The sequence below is a fragment of the Alosa alosa genome, chromosome 20 (genome assembly GCF_017589495.1).
Source record: "Alosa alosa isolate M-15738 ecotype Scorff River chromosome 20, AALO_Geno_1.1, whole genome shotgun sequence".
NCBI lineage: Eukaryota > Metazoa > Chordata > Actinopteri > Clupeiformes > Clupeidae > Alosa > Alosa alosa.
The window spans coordinates 13888218-13906949 of record NC_063208.1 but is presented as its reverse complement, the minus strand read 5'-3'; the positions used below and the strand labels follow the sequence as shown (position 1 = coordinate 13906949).

The window sequence follows — 18732 nt, the reverse complement described above, 5'->3', positions numbered from 1 at the left end:
GCTGGCATCTGATGTTTAAGTTTGATAAAAATGTTTTACTTATTCATTTGATTGCACACAATGATCATACAGTACATCAGCCATTTTTGAGACATATCCCAAGGTTTTCTTGACCATTATTATTAAGATATTGCTTGAATTTCAACTGCTTGGTGTCAGTTGAAATCCGGTATTTAACAAATGCGGTCAGCTTGTAGTTGGCCCATTCATTTTTACTTTTTTTCATTTTCTTCGTTTTGTTTTTGTTATTAAAGTCCGTCTCCAAGTAATTTGTCATCAACAGATGGTATCAGCCTTCTGTCACAAGACTGTGTGTATGTGTGTGTGTGTGTGTGTGTGTGTGTGTGTGTGTGTGTGTGTGGGCAGGGCAGGGGAGGCCAGTTTGGAGCTAGCAGACAGTGATACTGAGACTGTACTGGGGTTTTACTAGTGTAGAGGGAAAACCCATCTCTGCTTAGTTCAGCTCAGTTTCAAAGCACTGTTGCTTCAGACCCTCCTAGCAGTATGGCTTTCTATGGAGACAGTCATGGCTTAAGATACCTGCTTCGCCAGAGGAGGCCGTGAGTGTCTGTCCTCTCACTCTTACTGTTGGACTGCTGCTGCTATCTGCTATCTTTTTTTCTTTTTTTAAAAAACAAAAAAGATGATTGTGCATGTTGACATCCCCAGTAATATTGTGACTGTTATCTTTATGGTTGCGCTGATTTAGATTAAATTAGAGATGGTGTGTCTGTGTTGTGTCTGGTACTGGTTTGTGTGTTAGATGATGGTGTGTGTGTCTGACGTTGGTGTGTGTGTCTGACGTTGGTGTGTGTGTCTGACGTTGGTGTGGTTAACTGACGTTGGTGTGTGTGACTGACGTTGGTGTGGTTAACTGACGTTGGTGTGGTTAACTGACGTTGGTGTGTGTGACTGACGTTGGTGTGGTTAACTGACGTTGGTGTGTGTGACTGACGTTGGTGTGTGTGACTGACGTTGGTTTGTTTTTGCAGGATGGAGCGTCTCCAGAGGATTGTCAGTAAAGTGCAGATGGAGTCTGGCGTCTGTGAGGAGCAACTCAACCAGGTGGAGACCCTGCTGCAAACGGTGAGCATCCAGTCATGAGTGGGTGAATGAATGAATTAATGAATGAACGAATTAACAAATGGATGGATGAATGTGTGAGTGGGTGCGTGAATGAATGAATGATTGTTTATGTATGAATGAATGAATTAATGAATACTGTATGTGGAAAATGAAGGAAAAAAGGAATAAGTATATTTCTATATCAATAAGCAAAACTTTTGATCAGTTATTTTGATATTTGTCTGTCTATTGAATTCTTGTGGCTCTCTGTACTTGCTCAAATCTGTATGGCATGTGTGCATGTATGCATGTTCTGTAGGACGTGCGCATGATGAACGCAGGTAAGCCAGCCCAGCACACCGGTGAGGTCGAGGCCGATCTGGACAAAGCAGAGGGCATGATCCGACTCCTGTTCAACGATGTCCAGCAGCTCAAAGATGGACGCCACTTACAAGCTGAACAAATGTACAGAAGGTAAGAAGACTGGACACCCAGAGGGCCCTGCTACTTACCAACCATGAAGCATCGCACACCTTCCCCACATCAAATCACATGTTTTAGTTTTGCATTCCTGTGCCATTCCAATATTGCACAGCAGAAAATGCATTTAACCAATTGTGTTATTCTCTGTAAGAAACAGTAATACATGTTCATCAAGCATTGCCTTCTTAATGTCATTTTTTTTTCTGCACCAGTCCCTCATTCATATTCCTGGTCTGATCCTCAGGGTGTACCGACTTCACGAGCGCCTGGTGAACCTGCGCAGCGAGTACAACCTTCGTCTGAAGTCTGGTGTGACCCTCACCCAAGTGCCAATGGCACAGGTGGCGCAGGTGCCCATGTCTCAGGTGACGATGCTGAAGAGTTTTATATTGTGCTAACTGTATGAAGATGTTGTGTGTACTTGTATTATTTACTCATTTACATGAAACATGATATTTGTGCGTTTCTGTGAATGATATACAGTATGGCATCATATTCGTATGCTTTATAAAAGTTAGATATACGGTTAATATACTCTGGTATCATATTTCACAATATCACATATATCACAAAACAAAGAATTCAGTCCTCCTTGTGAAGAAAGACACAAAAGCCTGACGTTTCAGTTTATCATGAAATTAAGATGTGGAATATACATGTTAGTAGCATTTTGTTAATATCTGTCCATTTCATTCCAAACATTAGTAACGTCCTCCTCTGCCCTGTCTCAGGTATCTATGCAGCAGCAGTCGACGCGCGTGCGTCCGGAGCTGGATGAGGTGACGCTGCGCTACATCCAGGACCTGCTGGCCTGGGTGGAGGAGAACCAGCGGCGGATCGACGGGGCCGAATGGGGCGCCGACCTGCCCTCCGTGGAGTCTCAGCTGGGCAGCCACCGCGGCCTGCACCAGTCCGTCGAGGACTTCAAGTCCAAGATCGACCGCGCCAGGGCTGACGAGGTGAGAGGAGAGAGAGAGAGAGGTTTTTTGAAAGTCGCTTTAGATAAAAGCATCTGCTAAATTAATAAATGTAAATGTACATGTCAGCTGCATATCAATTCAATTTAATTCAGTTTTAACATAAGAATCCGTCTCAAGGTGTTTAAAAGGCTCAGTCTGAACATAGGAGTTTCATATGTTAGAGTTTCATACAGCTTCAGCTATACTAAATAAAGACACAACAGACAGAAGCAACATTGGGTATTACAAAGGTCCTGCAATAGTATCCATCAACATGTAATTAGCAAAATGTTAAAAATGTGTCTATACACGCACAGTAGAACATATTATTTTATTACGGTATGTGCTACAGCTAAATTACAAGAGTGGTTCTGGTCAAAGTAGGCCCCAGTACCCCAACAGTTAGTACTGTTATGCAGTAATGTGTATGTATGTTTTCATCTTAAACATGAAGTATATCTGATTCCTCTCCCCTCAGAGTCAGCTAACCCCTCTTAGTAAGGGAGCCTACAGAGACTATCTGGGGAAACTGGACCTGCAGTATGCAAAGCTCCTGGTATGTGCCCACAGTAACACTCTTATATTGTATGTATGCATATAGTGGTCATGTACTGACCATCACCTTACACCAAACAGAAAACTGGATGATGAATGATGAATATTGGAGATGTTCCCTTCAAGTTACTTTAAGTTCAGCTTCACTGTGCCTTGAATTTAGCTTCACTACGCATTAAGTGATCATATAGAGATCACCTTATACCAAAAAGAAAGCATATCTTAAAGACTTACTGTATGTGGAGTGGAAGGTAGATTAAGTACAGTTTACTGTAGTCTTTGAACAATTGCACTTTTCTTACATGCATGAAAGCAGGTTATTATCTAAGATGGATGTAACCAAACTCAAGCCATTGTCACTTTCACTTTAAATCCACTTCAGGACAGACACCAAAAGTTGTGATAACATCAATGGACAGAGACTTCTCCTGACATGGTAGTAATTCTCAAGGTGTCTTGTCTCCTCCAGAACTCCAGCAAAACACGCCTGCGCAGTCTGGATCAGCTTCACGCCTTTGTGACCGCCGCCACCAAAGAGCTGATGTGGCTCAACGAGAAAGAGGAAGAGGAGGTCAACTACGACTGGAGCGACCGCAACACCAACATGACCACCAAGAAGGACAACTACTCAGTACGAGAACTGTTTCCTCTCAACATTCAACCTCTCAAAGCACAATATTTTACAATAATTTACAATTATCAAGACCAGTCATGAAATTATTTTTAGTTTGAAAAAAAAAAAAAACGCTGAGTAACATGTGGTGACATTATGGGATGTTTGCGTAGTATTGTGTAGTAATGTGTAAAAGTCATAGGATGTTTGCATAGTATTGTGTAGTAATGTAAGGTAATTTTGTGTGTTAGGGTCTGATGCGTGAGCTGGAACATAGGGAGAAGAAGGTGAACACTGTTCAGGCCACAGGAGACAAACTGCTGAAGGAAGGCCACCCTGGCAAGAAAACCATCGAGGTAGGACGCAGAGAGAGGCAGCCGAGCCAAGACTTCAGCTAAAAAAAAAATGAATGTGTCATTCGTTGTGTTTTGGATACAGATTTGGAAACAGATTTGGCAGCTTGACCTTTGATAACTCGTTCTTCCTCTATCATATACACCCCACTTTCCCTTCTGTCTTGCCTTTTCTCTTCACTCTTTTCTCTCTCTCCCTCTGTCTATATTTCTCTCTTTCTCTCTCCCTCCCTCCCTCTATTTCTCTTTCCTTCTCTCAGGCCTTCACTGCAGCCCTACAGACCCAGTGGAGCTGGATCCTCCAGCTGTGCTGCTGTATTGAGACACACCTAAAAGAAAACACTGCCTACTTCCAGGTACACACACACACACACACACACGCGTACACACACACACATAAACGCCTCTGTTTTTGCATCGGAGTGAGTAAAACTGTTAGGGAGATAAAGTCTTGCTAGTGAGCTGAGCCATGTTGTATCCCTCCCTCTGTTCACCATTGCAGTTCTTCAATGACGTGAAAGATGCCCAGGACCAGATGAAGAAGATCAACGACACGATGAATAGGAAGTACGTGTGTGACCGCGCCATCACCGTGACAAGGCTGGAGGACCTGCTGCAGGACTCAGCGGTGAGTGAGACACGTTAAGCACCCCATGCCGGACGGCTGTCATTGTAACAGGCAAGGTACACCAGGCACATAACTGATGCACTCCGTTCACTGAGCATGAGCTGCAACAATCAGCTTCCACTATAATCAATGGAACTGGCTACACCAGACGTGACATTAGGAAAACATTAGACCAGCGTTCCAGAACGGAGCACTTCAGTTGCAGGCCTGGTGTAGCCCATCTGTAACTTTCAAACACTGGGCCATGTGTAGTGTAATCATTTTAAAGAGTAGCTTTTTGGATTTCCAGTATGAAGATTTGCCGTGATTTTGTTACTTTTAACTTTAGAATGTGTGCTGTTAACATGTTCCTGTGAACATTAATCGTCCACAAGTATCACAAGAGAGATGTTGCAGAAGATGATAAATTCATAGCAATCAAATATTAGAAGATTTCCCCTAGAGTGGGAAAAGCTTTCAGCTAACACGTAACGTCTAAGCCGTCCATTCCTCATCGAGTCCTGTGTGTTTGAGCAGGATGAAAAGGAGCAGCTAAATGAGTTTAAGACTCACCTGGACGGCCTCAACAGACGGGCCAAGACCGTCGTCCAGCTGAAACCACGTAACCCTGCCAACTCGGTTAAGGCCAAGCAGCCCGTGCAGGCCGTGTGCGACTTTAAACAGATGGAGGTGAGGCAGAGATGTTAGAAACCCTCTTAATGTGTCATTTGCTGTTGGATTGTTTATTTCTGGCTTGTTTGTTTGTGTGTTTTTTGCTTGTTTGTTGTGTCCTTGTTTTTGTGAACCCTTTGTGTCATTATTATTTGTAGCCTATTTGTATCTCATTTTGATCCCAATGTGGTTTTTTTTCTGGAAACTGTTTGTTTGTACACAGCACACTATGTTGATTGTTCACTGCAATCATGCCCACAAAGTCCATGGAGCTGAGCTGAATTCCAGAGCACAGAGCAGGAACATTGTGACACTCAGTCTCCAGATTATCTTTTTTTTTACTATTTGCAGGCCAGTTTTTACTTGTCTTGTGATGAGGGGAGAGCTAAACCATGACATCAGTCTAGCCTATCTTGACACGACTGACAGACTGATTCTCTCGTGGTTATACAGACATCAATGGTTGCATTTCACAGTTCATTTGTGGTGTCATGTGAAATTTGGAAACCACCAAAACTAGATAAATACACATATTACATTTCCTCACTGTAATGATTGTGCCAACAGTTGCAAGTTCAAACAAATCCCAATCCCTATCCCAGTTACCAGGTTGCAATTACCATACTCTCTATACTTGATAAACTGTGACCTGTTCCTACCTCAAACCCACAAAGAAAAATATATTCTGTCCGACCCCTCTAACCGTGAATTACATGGCGTTCAGATCACAGTGCGCAGGGACTCTGAGACTCGCTCCTTTCTCAAACACAGCTGCAAAATATTCAAACTAACAGATTTATTCAAAAAAGGAGTAGAAAAGAAAGCCATATTCAGTGCCATCGGTCTAACCGTGAGCATCCTGTCGTCCAGATCACAGTGCACAGAGGCGATGACTGTACGCTGCTGAACAACACCGAGCCCTCCAAGTGGAAGGTGAAGAACCCCAAAGGAGGCGAAGCCACCATGCCCTCTGTCTGCTTTGTTGTCCCCCCAATCAATAAGGAGGCGGTGGACAGCGTTAATGAGTGAGTGTTTAACCTTTGACCTCTCGTTAGATTCCATAAAAACACTTCTCTAATGTTTTAATATGACACACACAGACAGATGCTAAAACACACACACATACACTTGAATTTTCTTTTCTGTTGTATCTGGTCAGCATAAGAAAAAAAACCCCAATAACATTAAATAATTAATCATCATTAGTTACTTTTCTGTTTTCCCTGGGTCAGACTTAAAGAAAAGAGGACAGTGATATACCGACACTATGGAGTGTTTTGTACCGAATTGTTGCAATGAAATGTGCATCTCACCTTCACTGAATAAATTAATGTCATGTTTCTAGGTTGGACGGCGGTCTGAAGAAGCTGTTTGTGCTCTGGCAGAGGCTTCACGTGGACATGAAGAGCCTCCTGTCCTGGCAGTACCTCACGAGGGACATCCAGCTCATCAACTCCTGGAACTTCCTCATGGTAAACTTTTGTGACCCGCAGTGTCCGGCGTTCAGTCCCACACCGGCCTGGGCTCTTACCCACAAACTTGAGGCACCTGAGATTGGGAGCAGGGGGTGCTAGCAAGGAGACCAGTGCTAGTGTCTATCACTCATTAAGTGTCAGGAAAGAGGTTTATTCACAGCACAGCTAGCGTTACACATTATCTCAGCATCACTGAAAATGAGGACTACCCTCAATGAACTTCCGAGAATAAACAGACTATTTACCAAACCAGTGGAGTGTGGTTGATCCACTTCTCCTGCAACACTAAAATAAGATTGTTAAAGGTGTTTTCATGTTATTCCCCAAATGTTGTATTACCTACCGTTGTTTGATTTCTGTGATATTAACTATTTCCTTTTCCTCCATAACTCATTTCTGTGTCTGTTCTCCCCTGGTCCAGTTTAAGACGCTGAAGGTGGAGGAGTACAACCTGGCCCTGAGGAACCTGGAGCTGCACTACCAGAACTTCATGAAGGACAGCCAGGACTCTGAGCTGTTCGGCGCTGATGACCGTCTGCAGGCTGAGAATGGCTTCCAGTCGGCCAAGCAGCACTACGACGTCCTCCTGCAGTCTGTGGAGCAAGGTGGGCCACTACCACAGAGTACATCACTGATTTTGTCTTACAGACAGCATCATATAGCCTATATAAGATTTATACAGCATCATATAGCCTATATAGGATTCATACAGCATCATATAGCCTATATAGGATTCATACAGCATATTATAGCCGATATAGGATTCATACAGCATCATATAGCCTATAAAGGATTCATACAGCATCGTTTAGCCTATATAGGATTCATACAGCATCGTATAGCCTATATAGGATTCATACAGCATCATATAGCCTACATAGGATTAATTTTAGCATCATATAGCCTATGTATGATTCATACAGCATCATATAGCCTGTGTATGATTCATACAGCATCATATAGCTTATGTATGATTCATACAGCATCATATAGCCTATGTATTATTCAGAAATGTGATGAGGATGAGGTGCTAGGCTAACTGTTGAAATGACATTGCAGGATATGTCCCCACCGAAGCAGAAACACTCTCTGGTAAAGCTCCATGAGTGCTATGCTGTGTGACGTTTTGGTGTGGCTTTCTGCTAAGAATATCTAATAAATGCCAGGTCCATTTCATATTAAGAGTTCTCACTAATGCTTGTGATAGAATAATGTATAGAATATCATTGCTTAGCATTAATGACTTGTAAGTATACTGCTTTAAGAATACTTAATATAAAGTGGGACCAACTGTTATCTCTGCTGTTCAATATCACCTGTTACTAAAAGCGCTGCTGTGTGTGTGTGTTTGTGTGTGTTTTACTGTTATGTGATACTCGCATAAGAGCTGGTGTGTACAACATCAGTTCTCTAGATACAGTATGTTACCAGTTATCCTGGTGCTATTATAGATCACTTCACTTGTAGTCCTACTATACAGCATTTCGCTTGTTGGTGTATCTAAACTGTGTTTGTTTGTGTGTGTAACCAGTGTTTCCCACAGAATTGGATTCAATTTGTGGCGGTAGCTAATTTTGACAAGGGGGGGGTATTAAGATCGTCTTGGTAGTGTATAGGTCTAATTGAGTGCCTTTTTAAGACGTTTGAGGGGACCCTTGCAATTGTAACACAGTTGAAAGGCTGCTGATGTGTGGATGTAATTCATAAGTTTTCTACATAGTTAAAATAAAGGTTCGTACTTCTTCTTGGGACAAGCACTTTTAAATTTTGGAAAACACTTTTCCATTTACATCGGGATTTTGCATTCAGTGTCAGAGTCAATAAAATGAGCCCTTCAACGAAATTGACAAGCAGCTGTAAGTAGGCTAAGCATTCTAAATTCGACATCCAAACAGTATTCTAACGTTAGCTTTGAGATACTGCTTGATTTCATAACTTAACTTAGTTTAGTCTTCAATGTAGCCTACTATGTTGTGATAAGACCTTAGCAGAGTTCACTTCAATGCAGCAGTTTTGAACAAATTTGCGCAGCATGGTCACGATGCTAAGCGGATTTAAAGGAACCGTATGTAAGAAAAATATTTCAATTAATCATAAAATGGCCCTGATATGTCACTAGACATTAAGAAATCATGTTCATTTCAAATACTTATATCACTGACAACAGTAGTCCGCCAGGATATTGTCATTTAAAAGTGAAGTTGCAGCCCTCAACTGATGTTGATGTTGTGTTTTGTCATGTCATGTTGTGTTTTGGCCTGATCGCCACCCTCCACCTAACTACTAATCACGGTCAGTAGTGTTTAGCCATCAGGGTTGGCAACCTCGAGTCAGGGGAGGGGAGGGGGGGATACATCGCTCTTCAGTATTTTGAAAGTGATTGCAGTACCAGTTTTGGCCACAATCTTACATATGGTTCCTTTAATAGCAATTTAGCCAGACGTCTTCTATGCAATGCTTCTATGGCAACAACAATCCTTCAACAATCGTGAATATTTTGTTAAATGCACATGCAGAGGAGTGGCAGCGGGCTACGAGAGAGAGCGGGCGGGCAAGGAAAGGCTGTCGCGTAAAAGCGCAGCTCAATGGCAATGCAAGGATTTGACCTTATATTTAAATGAAATGAAATTAAATTAAATTAAATTAAACATAGAATATTCATCTGTGGCGGCGCCCCGCCACAGATTAGTCAATGTATGGGAAACACTGGTAACTATCCTATCGCTTCCTAGTCAACCCTGTAACGCCACCTCTGTGTGTGTACGTGTGTGTGTGTGTGTGTTTACAGGTGAGCAGGATGAATCTCTGTGTAAGACGTACATGACTCAGATCCGAGACCTGCGTCTGAGACTGGAGAACTGTGAGACTCGCACCGTTAACCGCCTCAGACACCCGGTGGACAAGGAGCCCCTCAAGGCCTGTGCCCAGAGGACCACTGACCAGAAGGTGAAAAACTAAATAAAATCACTAGAAATATTTGTATCACTTTCTAGCTGTATTGTTTAGTTTCAAAAGCAAACACATTTATGTTACAAACTCAGAGCAACACGTTGACTAATGCATTTAGTAAGATCAACAGCTATTGAATCTATTTCTGTGAATTTTGTTAGTTGTAGTTAAACCTCCTAACTCTGTGTATGTGTGTGTGTGTGTGTCCATCAGCAAGTGCAGATCGAGCTGGAGAGCATAAAGAAAGATTTGGATAAGGTGGCCACTCAGACGCACAGTGTGCTGGCGTCCCCTCAGGCCTCCGGCTCCATGCCTATGCTGAGCTCAGAGCTGGACATCACCCTCAAGAAGATGGAGCACGTCCACAGCCTGTCCTCCGTCTACATGGACAAGTAAGCACCCACTCAGTACAAATAACTTGAAAATATACTTTGTTCTTATATTATTTATATGTTCAGCTACTTAATATTTTACATATCAATATGAAATGTCTCTGAAGCCATGTCATGGGAGGAGCCCATGGGGATGATTGACAGCTGTCATTCACCCCACTTCCTTATTCTAGAGTTGCCCTACATGTCCTGGTATTTCACACCCACTGACAGCTCAGTATCCCACCTCCTGTCGTCCAGATCACAGTGCACAGGGGCGATGACTGTTCGCTGCATCAGTTCTTCCCAATTATTCACTAGTAGCTTTTGGCTCACTTACTTCTCACTTACTTCTCACTTACTTCTCCTTACTGTTGGGAATCTCCACAGACATTACATACAGTACAGTGTGTACCACACACAACCTCTGTTAGGCATTTCAGCACCATGGCCAGTCACCAAACCAAATACAGCACCCTCCACATTTATTGGCACCACTGGTAAAGTTGAGGAAAACAAAATCATCTCTCAAGAGATCAAAATCATCTTGAAAGCAACCTTGTGTGGGAAAGAAATATTCAGAGAAAGCAAAATTACCCCATAAAATACATAATATATTATGCTTATTAATTAGTTCACCCAATCTATTTCCCTAGATGGGTTAACTACAGTAGTATATTTATAGGCATTTAAAGGGTATCCTATAATTTCCCCCCAATCATTCAGGTTGAAGACCATCAACGTGGTGATCCGTAGCACACAGGAAGCTGAGGATGCACTCAAGCAGTTTGAAGGCGAGCTGCGTAACGTCAACAAGGTTCCTGCAGAGGAGAAAGAAGTGAAGGCTCACCTCGACCAGCTCAAGGTACAGACACCCACAAGTAAAAATAATTGTAAAATATCTAAATCATCAAAAATTCAAAACTAAAGGTACACTCTGTGACTCTAATCAAATATTTATTTTTAAATTTAGTAGCATGGAAGGTAGGGGTATAATATTATTGACTGTTGACTCAAATATCAATAATGCCATCGCAGACTGTACTTTCAATACCTGACAGGTGAGCGTAACATTCCGTGAGGAATTTATCTGTTAATGTAAAACTCGACTATCTACACAGAAACTGCGTGCGGATGCGGAGGAAGAGCAGGCCACCTTTGAGTGCTTGGACCGGGAGCTCCAGAAGGCCGTAGCAGTGCACGACCGCATGCGGATGGTCCACAGCGAACGCGACGCCGAGCTCGAGCACTACCGCACGCTCGTCTGCAACTTGCAGGAGCGCTGGCAGGCCGTGTTCGCCCAGATCGACCTGCGCCAACGCGAGCTGGACAACTTGGGACGACAGATGAAGCTGTACAGAGACAGCTACGACTGGCTCATCAACTGGTCAGCTGACGCCAAACAGAGACAGGAGAAGAGCTGCGCTGCACCCATCAGTGGCAGCAAAACGCTCAAGGACCAACTCGCTCAGGAGAAGGTATGCAAGGAGAGTGGACAGTCTTAAAGTTTTTTTTTTTTCTTTTTTTTTTCTCCTTTTTCATTCAATTTTGGTAAAGCAGTGAATAAAGAAAATAAAGTTTGGGAGCTTTTCACAATGCTCTGACTCGAAAACTCACATTTTTTACAGAAACTCCTGCAGGAGATTGAGCAAAACAAAGATAAAGTGGACGAGTGTCAGAAATATGCGAAGTCTTACATCGATGCAGTGAAGGTAAGTGAGCTTCCCCCTTTTCTCTCTAATAAGCCAGAGTCCTTTGTAGATTGCTTGACTTTATCTCGCAGTACCTAAGTGGTGTAATGGCTAGCAACTGAAAAGTCACTAGTCAGAATCACTTTAAGTGACTTGAAATTGTTTTCTTGAACAAAGCACTTTATCTGCACTGTGTCAGTCCACCCAGCTGTTAATGGGTACCGACTTCGGGGAAGGCTGTTGGTCTATGATTCTTATCCGCTGAGCATCACAGAAAGATGGTATAAGCACCAGCCCTCTTAGCCTCCATGGCTAGAGAAGAATGACTAACTTTATCTCCCAATAGGACTATGAGCTTCAGCTGGTCACCTACAAAGCCCTGGGAGAGCCACTGGCCTCTCCCGCCAAGAAATCCAAAATGGAGTCAGTGTCCGACAACATTATTCAAGAGGTAGGTGAAGGAGACTGTTTATTTCATTCCTAGTGTGTCTGATGAAATCAAACCATCTGATCTTTCAGAACTTAAGACATTTTAAGCAGTATATTGATTTCATTAATTGTTCATTATTATTTTTTGTTTGTTAAATTGCATATTAGTATATATTGTTCATTGCTGACTTCTCTCTCCTGAAGTATGTCAATCTGAGAACTCGCTACAGCGAGCTGCTCACACTCATGAGCCAGTACATCATCTTCATCACGGACACACAGCGCCGCCTAGAGGATGAGGAGGTAAGTTGCGCCTACCATGCTCAACTCAGCAGGAGCAAGAGGAACACTGCTCCTCCACTCAAATCATCACTAACACATAGTAATATTGTCATGTATGTAGAACCATACAGACTATTTTATACCATTGTATATGAGTTGGACCCAGAATGTATGCACACTGAATCGAACATGGATGGAACCAACCAATAGGCCATGCCACTCAGTGACTTAGTGTACAAGTTTAGAAGTAAATATCTCCCTTTATCTGGTACACAGAGTGAGCCTTACGTTTACTTTACATGAGTTTAGTTCAGTTCACAGTTGATGTTGAGTTTAGTTTGCAAGTGGATTTCTTCTTTAAATAGATTAGATGAAAAAGGTGAGGTTGTTAACTTATGATTATGGAGACCCCAGAATGTTAGTGGTGCAGCACATCCCCATCAACCAGTGGTCTGCCATCCTCTATGTATAGCTGTCTTGCCCCCCTTAGCTGCCAAGGGCCTTAAGTGGGAGAATACCCCCCCCTTATCACTCACTATCCCTTCTCAGCCTGAAGTAACTTCACTGTCTCCATTTTCTCAAAAGACATGTTGTGCATGCTCACCCTCGTCAGGGAAACACCATATGCTTTGTCAATTTTGTGGGAATAGAATGGACACTCCCTTTTGACAGACTTACTGTAATAAACGGCATCCCCCAGGAACCTTTCTGTTTGACTCTCTTCTGGGCTTGGACTCTTGCACTGTTTTTTCTTTCTGCCCTTTCTTTTCTAACCTTTTTAAATTATGTTTGTTTGTTTGCTTCTCTAAACTGCTTGCCAGTGCTTTATCATGATGAATGTTTGTCATGTTTGGGCACTAAAGAGGTAAAATATCCGCACAATAACCAGGTATTTAACTCATCATCTTTACCTTTAAATTCTTGCATTACTTCTCATTTCATTTCATCGTCATGTGCTTTCGCCTTTTACATCAGTGTAAGGACAAGCTTTAGAGTTGTCGAGATAACATACTTGCAAATCTCAACTACCTTGCCAAGTATCAGTTAAAACTTGCAGTGAGAGGTCATTGACATTCATCATGTCAAGTTTGTCATCTGAGTATAACATATTCATTAATTCTTTTGTTCATTCATTCACTCTTTTGTCATTAAACATTCTTCATATCTCCTGCTTGTCATGCTGCATCACTAAGCTGTGCTTTTTGAAATGAGGCATGATCAAAACACAAAATGGCTGCTCAGTTAGTTTGACCCATTCAAACTAGCTATGCAAAGTGCAGCTATTCCTCCCCTTTTCTCTCTGCCTCTGCTGAAGCTTATGCTGATAATCTCTGCACACTTTAGTTACGCTAAATAACTCCTCCCTCATGAATGAGTTATGAGCTACACATTAGAATTCAGAACAGCGATTGCAGTCCGATGTAGGAGCAGACCATGTTGTTGTCAGTGAAACTTTCTTTAGTCAGCAATCTTAGCTGCTTGTAGTCATCCCAGATCCCAAATTCACTATTGTGTTGTTCAGTGAAGTGTTGTGTCATTCTGTGTGCCATATATCCAAGAAAGTGTACAATGATGTTCTCAACAAATGCTTAAAACTCTCTTTAATACTCATTGTTAACTATTTCTCTTCAGTGTAACTAAGATGTTTTAATTTGAAATGTACAAAGTAACAACCAGTGTTTTTGTACATGTCTTTTTACTTTTTTCCATGTATCTCCCTGTACCATTTAATGTAACCCAAGATAAAATTGCATAATTAACCCTGTAACCCCTTAACCATGTTATTATTCCCTCCCACCCCCCAATGCTGTCTACTTCCACTAATACAGAAAACCGCTGAAAAGATAAAAGCAGAGGAGAAGAAAAAGATGGCAGAGATGCAGGCAGAGTTAGACAAACAGAGGCAGTTAGCCGAGACTCACGCCAAAGCCATCGCCAAGGCCGAGAAAGAGGCCGAAGAGCTCAAGCTCAAAATGAAATCGGAGGTCAGCAAGAGGGAGGTGGTGTCTGTGGACGCCGAGAAGCAGAAGCAGAACATCCAGCAAGAGTTGCACCAACTCAAGAGCCTGTCCGAGCAAGAGATCAAAACCAAGGCACAGCAGGTGGAGGAGGCCCTTCAGAGTCGCATCAAAGTCGAAGAGGAGATTCGCATAATCCGGTTACAGCTTGAGACCACTGTAACGCAGAAGTCCACGGCCGAAGCTGAGCTTCAGCAGCTGAGAGACAAGGCCGCTGAGGCAGACAGGCTGAGGAAAGCAGCACAGGAGGAGGCTGAGAAACTCCGCGCTCAGGTGACAGAAGAGACGCAACGGAAGCGCAAGGCAGAGGACGAGCTGAAGAAGAAAGCCGAGGCTGAGAAGGAGGCAGCCAAGCAGAAACAGAAAGCTCTGGAGGACTTGGAGAAATACAAGCTCCAGGCTGAGGAAGCTGAGCGGTGCCTCAAACAGGCAGAGATAGAAAAGCAGCGCCAGATCAAGGTCGTTGAGGAAGTTGCTGTAAAAAGTGCAGCGGCAGAACTCCAGAGCAAGCGTCTGTCTTTGGTCGAGAAAACGTCCAAGCTGGAGGAGTCCCTCAAACAAGAGCAGGATGCGGTCCTCCAGTTGCAGGAGGAAGCGGAAGGTCTCAAGAGGCAGCAAGCAGAGGCATCCAAAGCCAGAGAAGAGGCAGAATCAGAGCTGGAAAAATGGAGGCAGAAGGCCAATGAGGCCCTGAGACTGAGGCTTCAGGCTGAGGAGGAGGCACAGAAGAAGAGCCTTGCCCAGCAGGATGCTGAGAAACAGAAAGAGGTGGCAGAGCGTGAGGCTAAGAAGAGAGGCAAAGCGGAAGAAGCTGCACTGAAGCAGAAGGAAATGGCAGAGAAAGAGCTGGAGAAGCAGAGAAAGCTTGCAGATGACACCGCTCAACAGAAGCTCTCTGCCGAGCAAGAGCTCATCCGCCTCAGAGCTGACTTTGACCATGCGGCACAACAGAGGACCCTGCTGGACGGCGAACTCCAGAGGCTGAAGAACGAGGCCAGCGCTGCTGAAAAACAGAGGAAACAGCTGGAAGAGGAACTGGCCAAAGTTAGAGCTGAAATGGACATTCTCCTCCAGGCCAAGTCTGCAGCAGAGAAAGAGTCCATGTCCACCACGGAAAAGAGCAAACAGTTGATTGAATCTGAGGCAACCAAAATGAGGACACTGGCTGAAGAAGCATCTAAGCTGAGAACAGTGGCAGAAGAGGCCAAGAGACAAAGACAAGTCGCTGAGGATGAAGCAGCTCGACAGAGAGCAGAAGCAGAGAAGATCCTGAAAGAAAAGCTGGCCGCAATAAATGAGGCCACAAGGCTTAAAACTGAAGCCGAGATAGCACTCAAGGAAAAAGAGGCTGAAAATGAACGTCTCAAAAGGAAAGCTGAAGAAGAGGCATATCAGAGGAAACAGCTTGAAGACCAAGCAGCTCAGCATAAGCAGGATATTGATGAGAAAATGAACCAGCTGAAGAAAGCCTCAGATACAGAGCTGGAGCGACAGAAGAAAATTGTTGAGGAAACAGAGACACACAGAAAAGTCGTGGAGGAGGAAATACGCATCCTCAAACTCAACTTTGAGAAGGCCTCAATAGGAAAGACTGACCTTGAGAAGGAGCTGAACAAACTCAAAGGCATTGCAGATGAGACTCAGAAGAGCAAAACCAAGGCAGAGGAGGAGGCTGAGAAATTCAGAAAGCTCGCTCAAGAAGAGGAGAAGAAGAGGAAAGAGGCAGAAGAGAAGGTGAAGAAGATCAAAGCAGCAGAGGAGGAGGCAGCAAGACAACGCAAGGCAGCTCAGGAAGAGGTTGAGCGCCTCAAGCAGAAAGCTGCTGAAGCCAACAAGCAGAAGGAGAAAGCCGACAAAGAGGCGGAGAAACAGATTGTAGCGGCCAAAGAAGCTGCCCTGAAATGCTCTACTGCCGAAAAGCAGGCCCAAGATATCCTGGTACAACAGAAAGAGGACAGTGCAGCTCAGGCTAAGCTTAAGGAGGAGTTTGAGATGGCCAAGAAGCTGGCTAAGGATGCTGCAAAAGCCAAAGAAAATGCCGAGAAAGAGGCTGCTCTCTTACGGCAAAAGGCAGAAGATGCTGAGCGTCAGAAGCAAGCGGCTGAGGCAGAAGCAGCCAAGCAGACCAAGGCCCAGGAGGATGCAGAGAAGCAGAGGAAAGAAGCTCAGGAGGAAGCTGCAAAGAGAGCCGAAGCTGAAGCAGCCGCCCTCAAACAAAAACAGCAAGCTGACGCTGAGATGGCCAAGCACAAGCAACTGGCTGAGAAAACCCTCAAACAGAAGTCTCAGGTTGAGCAAGAACTCGCAAAGGTTAAAGTTCAACTAGATGAAACAGATAAGCAAAAATCTGTACTGGATGGAGAGCTACAGAGGCTAAAGGATGAAGTCGGTGATGCTATGAAACAGAAGGCCTTGGTGGAAGAGGAACTCTCCAAAGTTAAGTTTCAGATGGAGGAGTTAGTCAAATTAAAGCTCAAAATTGAAGAGGAAAACAAACGTCTCCACAAGAAAGACAAAGAGAGCACACAGAAACTACTAGAAGAAGAGGCTGAGAACATGAAGAAGCTGGCAGAGGAAGCTGCAAGGCTCAGTGTCGAGGCTCAAGAAGCAGCCAGACTGCGAGAGGCTGCAGAGGCTGACCTCGCCCAGCAGAGGGAGCTGGCGGACAAAATGCTCCAGGAAAAAATGCAGGCCATCCAGGAAGCCACGACACTCAAGGAAGAAGCCGAGAAGCTCCAGAAAGCAAAAGATAAGGCACAAAAGGAAGCTCAGAAACTCCTTCAGGACAAAAACCAGATGCAGCAGAGATTGGAGGAGGAGGCTGAAGGTTTCCAGAAGTCTCTGGAAGTGGAGCGGAAAAGGCAACGTGAGGCCACAGCTGAGGCAGAGAAACTGAAGCAGCAGGTTTCACAGCTCAGCCAAGCCCAGGCCAAAGCTGAGGAGGAGGCCAACAAGTACAAAAATCAGGCAGACGAGATCCGCATTCGCCTACAGAACACCGAGAAGCAAACCTCAGAGAAAGTCACTGTTGTTGAGAAGCTTGAAGTGCAGAGACTCCAAAGCAGTAAGGAGGCAGAGGACCTCCGCAAAGCTATAGAGAAACTTGAGAAAGAAAAAGAAAAATTGAAAAAAGAGGTCACTGATGTACAAAATAAGTCAAAAGAGGTATTGTTTACAGTTATCTCTAACCTCCAACTCTGACAAGCCTAGGTGTTAATGACACCTAGAAAGAAATAACTAACAGTATTATAAGATAACACTACATGTAAATTGCTGACAGCCAACATAATTTAACAGAGCCAGCAATTTCATGAATGTCCTCATATATTATTGTCATTCCATTTCAAAGAATACAATATCTTGACTGACTTTTAGGGACACTCGAGTTTCATGGTCTTCTGCAAGTCCATTTTGTGAGCTTTCACCCAAGATTTGTACATGAATTTCTGAGGTGTATTTTGAACACTGATCACAGTTTTTTTTTACATGTGACATGTAGGTGGTGTATTCATCATTTTGAATTTGACATCTAGGAGAGTCTAATTCCTCTTAGGATTTAAATAATTTAAATTAGTTGCCTACCAAATGATTATATACGGATTTTCCTCATATTCAAGAAATCGTCCACAAGTTATTGGAAGTGTTGAGATATTCTTTTTAAAATTTCAACCAAAAAATTCATAGAGTAGCAATCAGTCACAGTGATATTTCCCCAGTGCCTTGTCTGTCTAATTGTTGTCTGTTTTGTGAATTAAAGAACCTTTTCTTTTTCAAGCATGTTTGTAATGACAGGAGAATTGCTGAAAGCTAATAGGCTAAGCAGTGTTTCCCCTACAATGTATTCATCAGCGGCGCAGCACCACTACTGGAATTCAAGCGCCACTGCAAAAAAAGTTGCCTAATTAAAAAAAAAAAAAAAAAAACATGCAAGTGAACTTCAGGAACAGCTGCCGTTAAAAAAATGTCAATAAATAATAGTAGGCTAACGTTGAAGGCGCAGTCAGGGATTCCACAGGAGATCATGCTTGTTTGTGTTTATGTTTAAGTTTATTAGCAGACACAATTTTGTGCAAAAAAACGTAGCCTACATTATGTTAACCAAGGAACCAAATTAAACACGCCAGCGAGATAGCTCGCCCCTACCTTCAGTAGCCTATTCCCAGATAAATTCCACGCATTGTTTCGTTTTTGTTTGTGATACAGGCAATGC

At 43.4% G+C, this 18732-nt stretch overlaps 1 protein-coding gene across 15 annotated transcripts in view; it reads left to right on the top strand.

Moving 5' to 3' along the window:
* pleca (plectin a) overlaps window positions 1-18732 on the top strand; it is a 153855-nt gene that overhangs the window by 125292 nt on the left and 9831 nt on the right. For 13 of the 15 annotated variants that reach the window (XM_048230254.1, XM_048230256.1, XM_048230265.1 and 10 more), the window contains 22 exons: window positions 993-1086; window positions 1385-1539; window positions 1793-1913; window positions 2280-2507; window positions 2986-3063; window positions 3532-3693; window positions 3927-4031; window positions 4289-4384; window positions 4531-4656; window positions 5173-5325; window positions 6178-6332; window positions 6653-6779; window positions 7204-7387; window positions 7842-7874; window positions 9571-9728; window positions 9945-10123; window positions 10829-10967; window positions 11224-11580; window positions 11731-11814; window positions 12140-12244; window positions 12427-12525; window positions 14334-17687. In XM_048230254.1, the coding sequence (XP_048086211.1) occupies window positions 993-1086; window positions 1385-1539; window positions 1793-1913; window positions 2280-2507; window positions 2986-3063; window positions 3532-3693; window positions 3927-4031; window positions 4289-4384; window positions 4531-4656; window positions 5173-5325; window positions 6178-6332; window positions 6653-6779; window positions 7204-7387; window positions 7842-7874; window positions 9571-9728; window positions 9945-10123; window positions 10829-10967; window positions 11224-11580; window positions 11731-11814; window positions 12140-12244; window positions 12427-12525; window positions 14334-17687 (6292 nt within the window). The remainder of the gene's footprint in view (window positions 1-992; window positions 1087-1384; window positions 1540-1792; window positions 1914-2279; window positions 2508-2985; window positions 3064-3531; window positions 3694-3926; window positions 4032-4288; window positions 4385-4530; window positions 4657-5172; window positions 5326-6177; window positions 6333-6652; window positions 6780-7203; window positions 7388-7841; window positions 7875-9570; window positions 9729-9944; window positions 10124-10828; window positions 10968-11223; window positions 11581-11730; window positions 11815-12139; window positions 12245-12426; window positions 12526-14333; window positions 17688-18732) is intronic. The other 2 variants (XM_048230269.1, XM_048230268.1) reach the window with 1 other exon arrangement.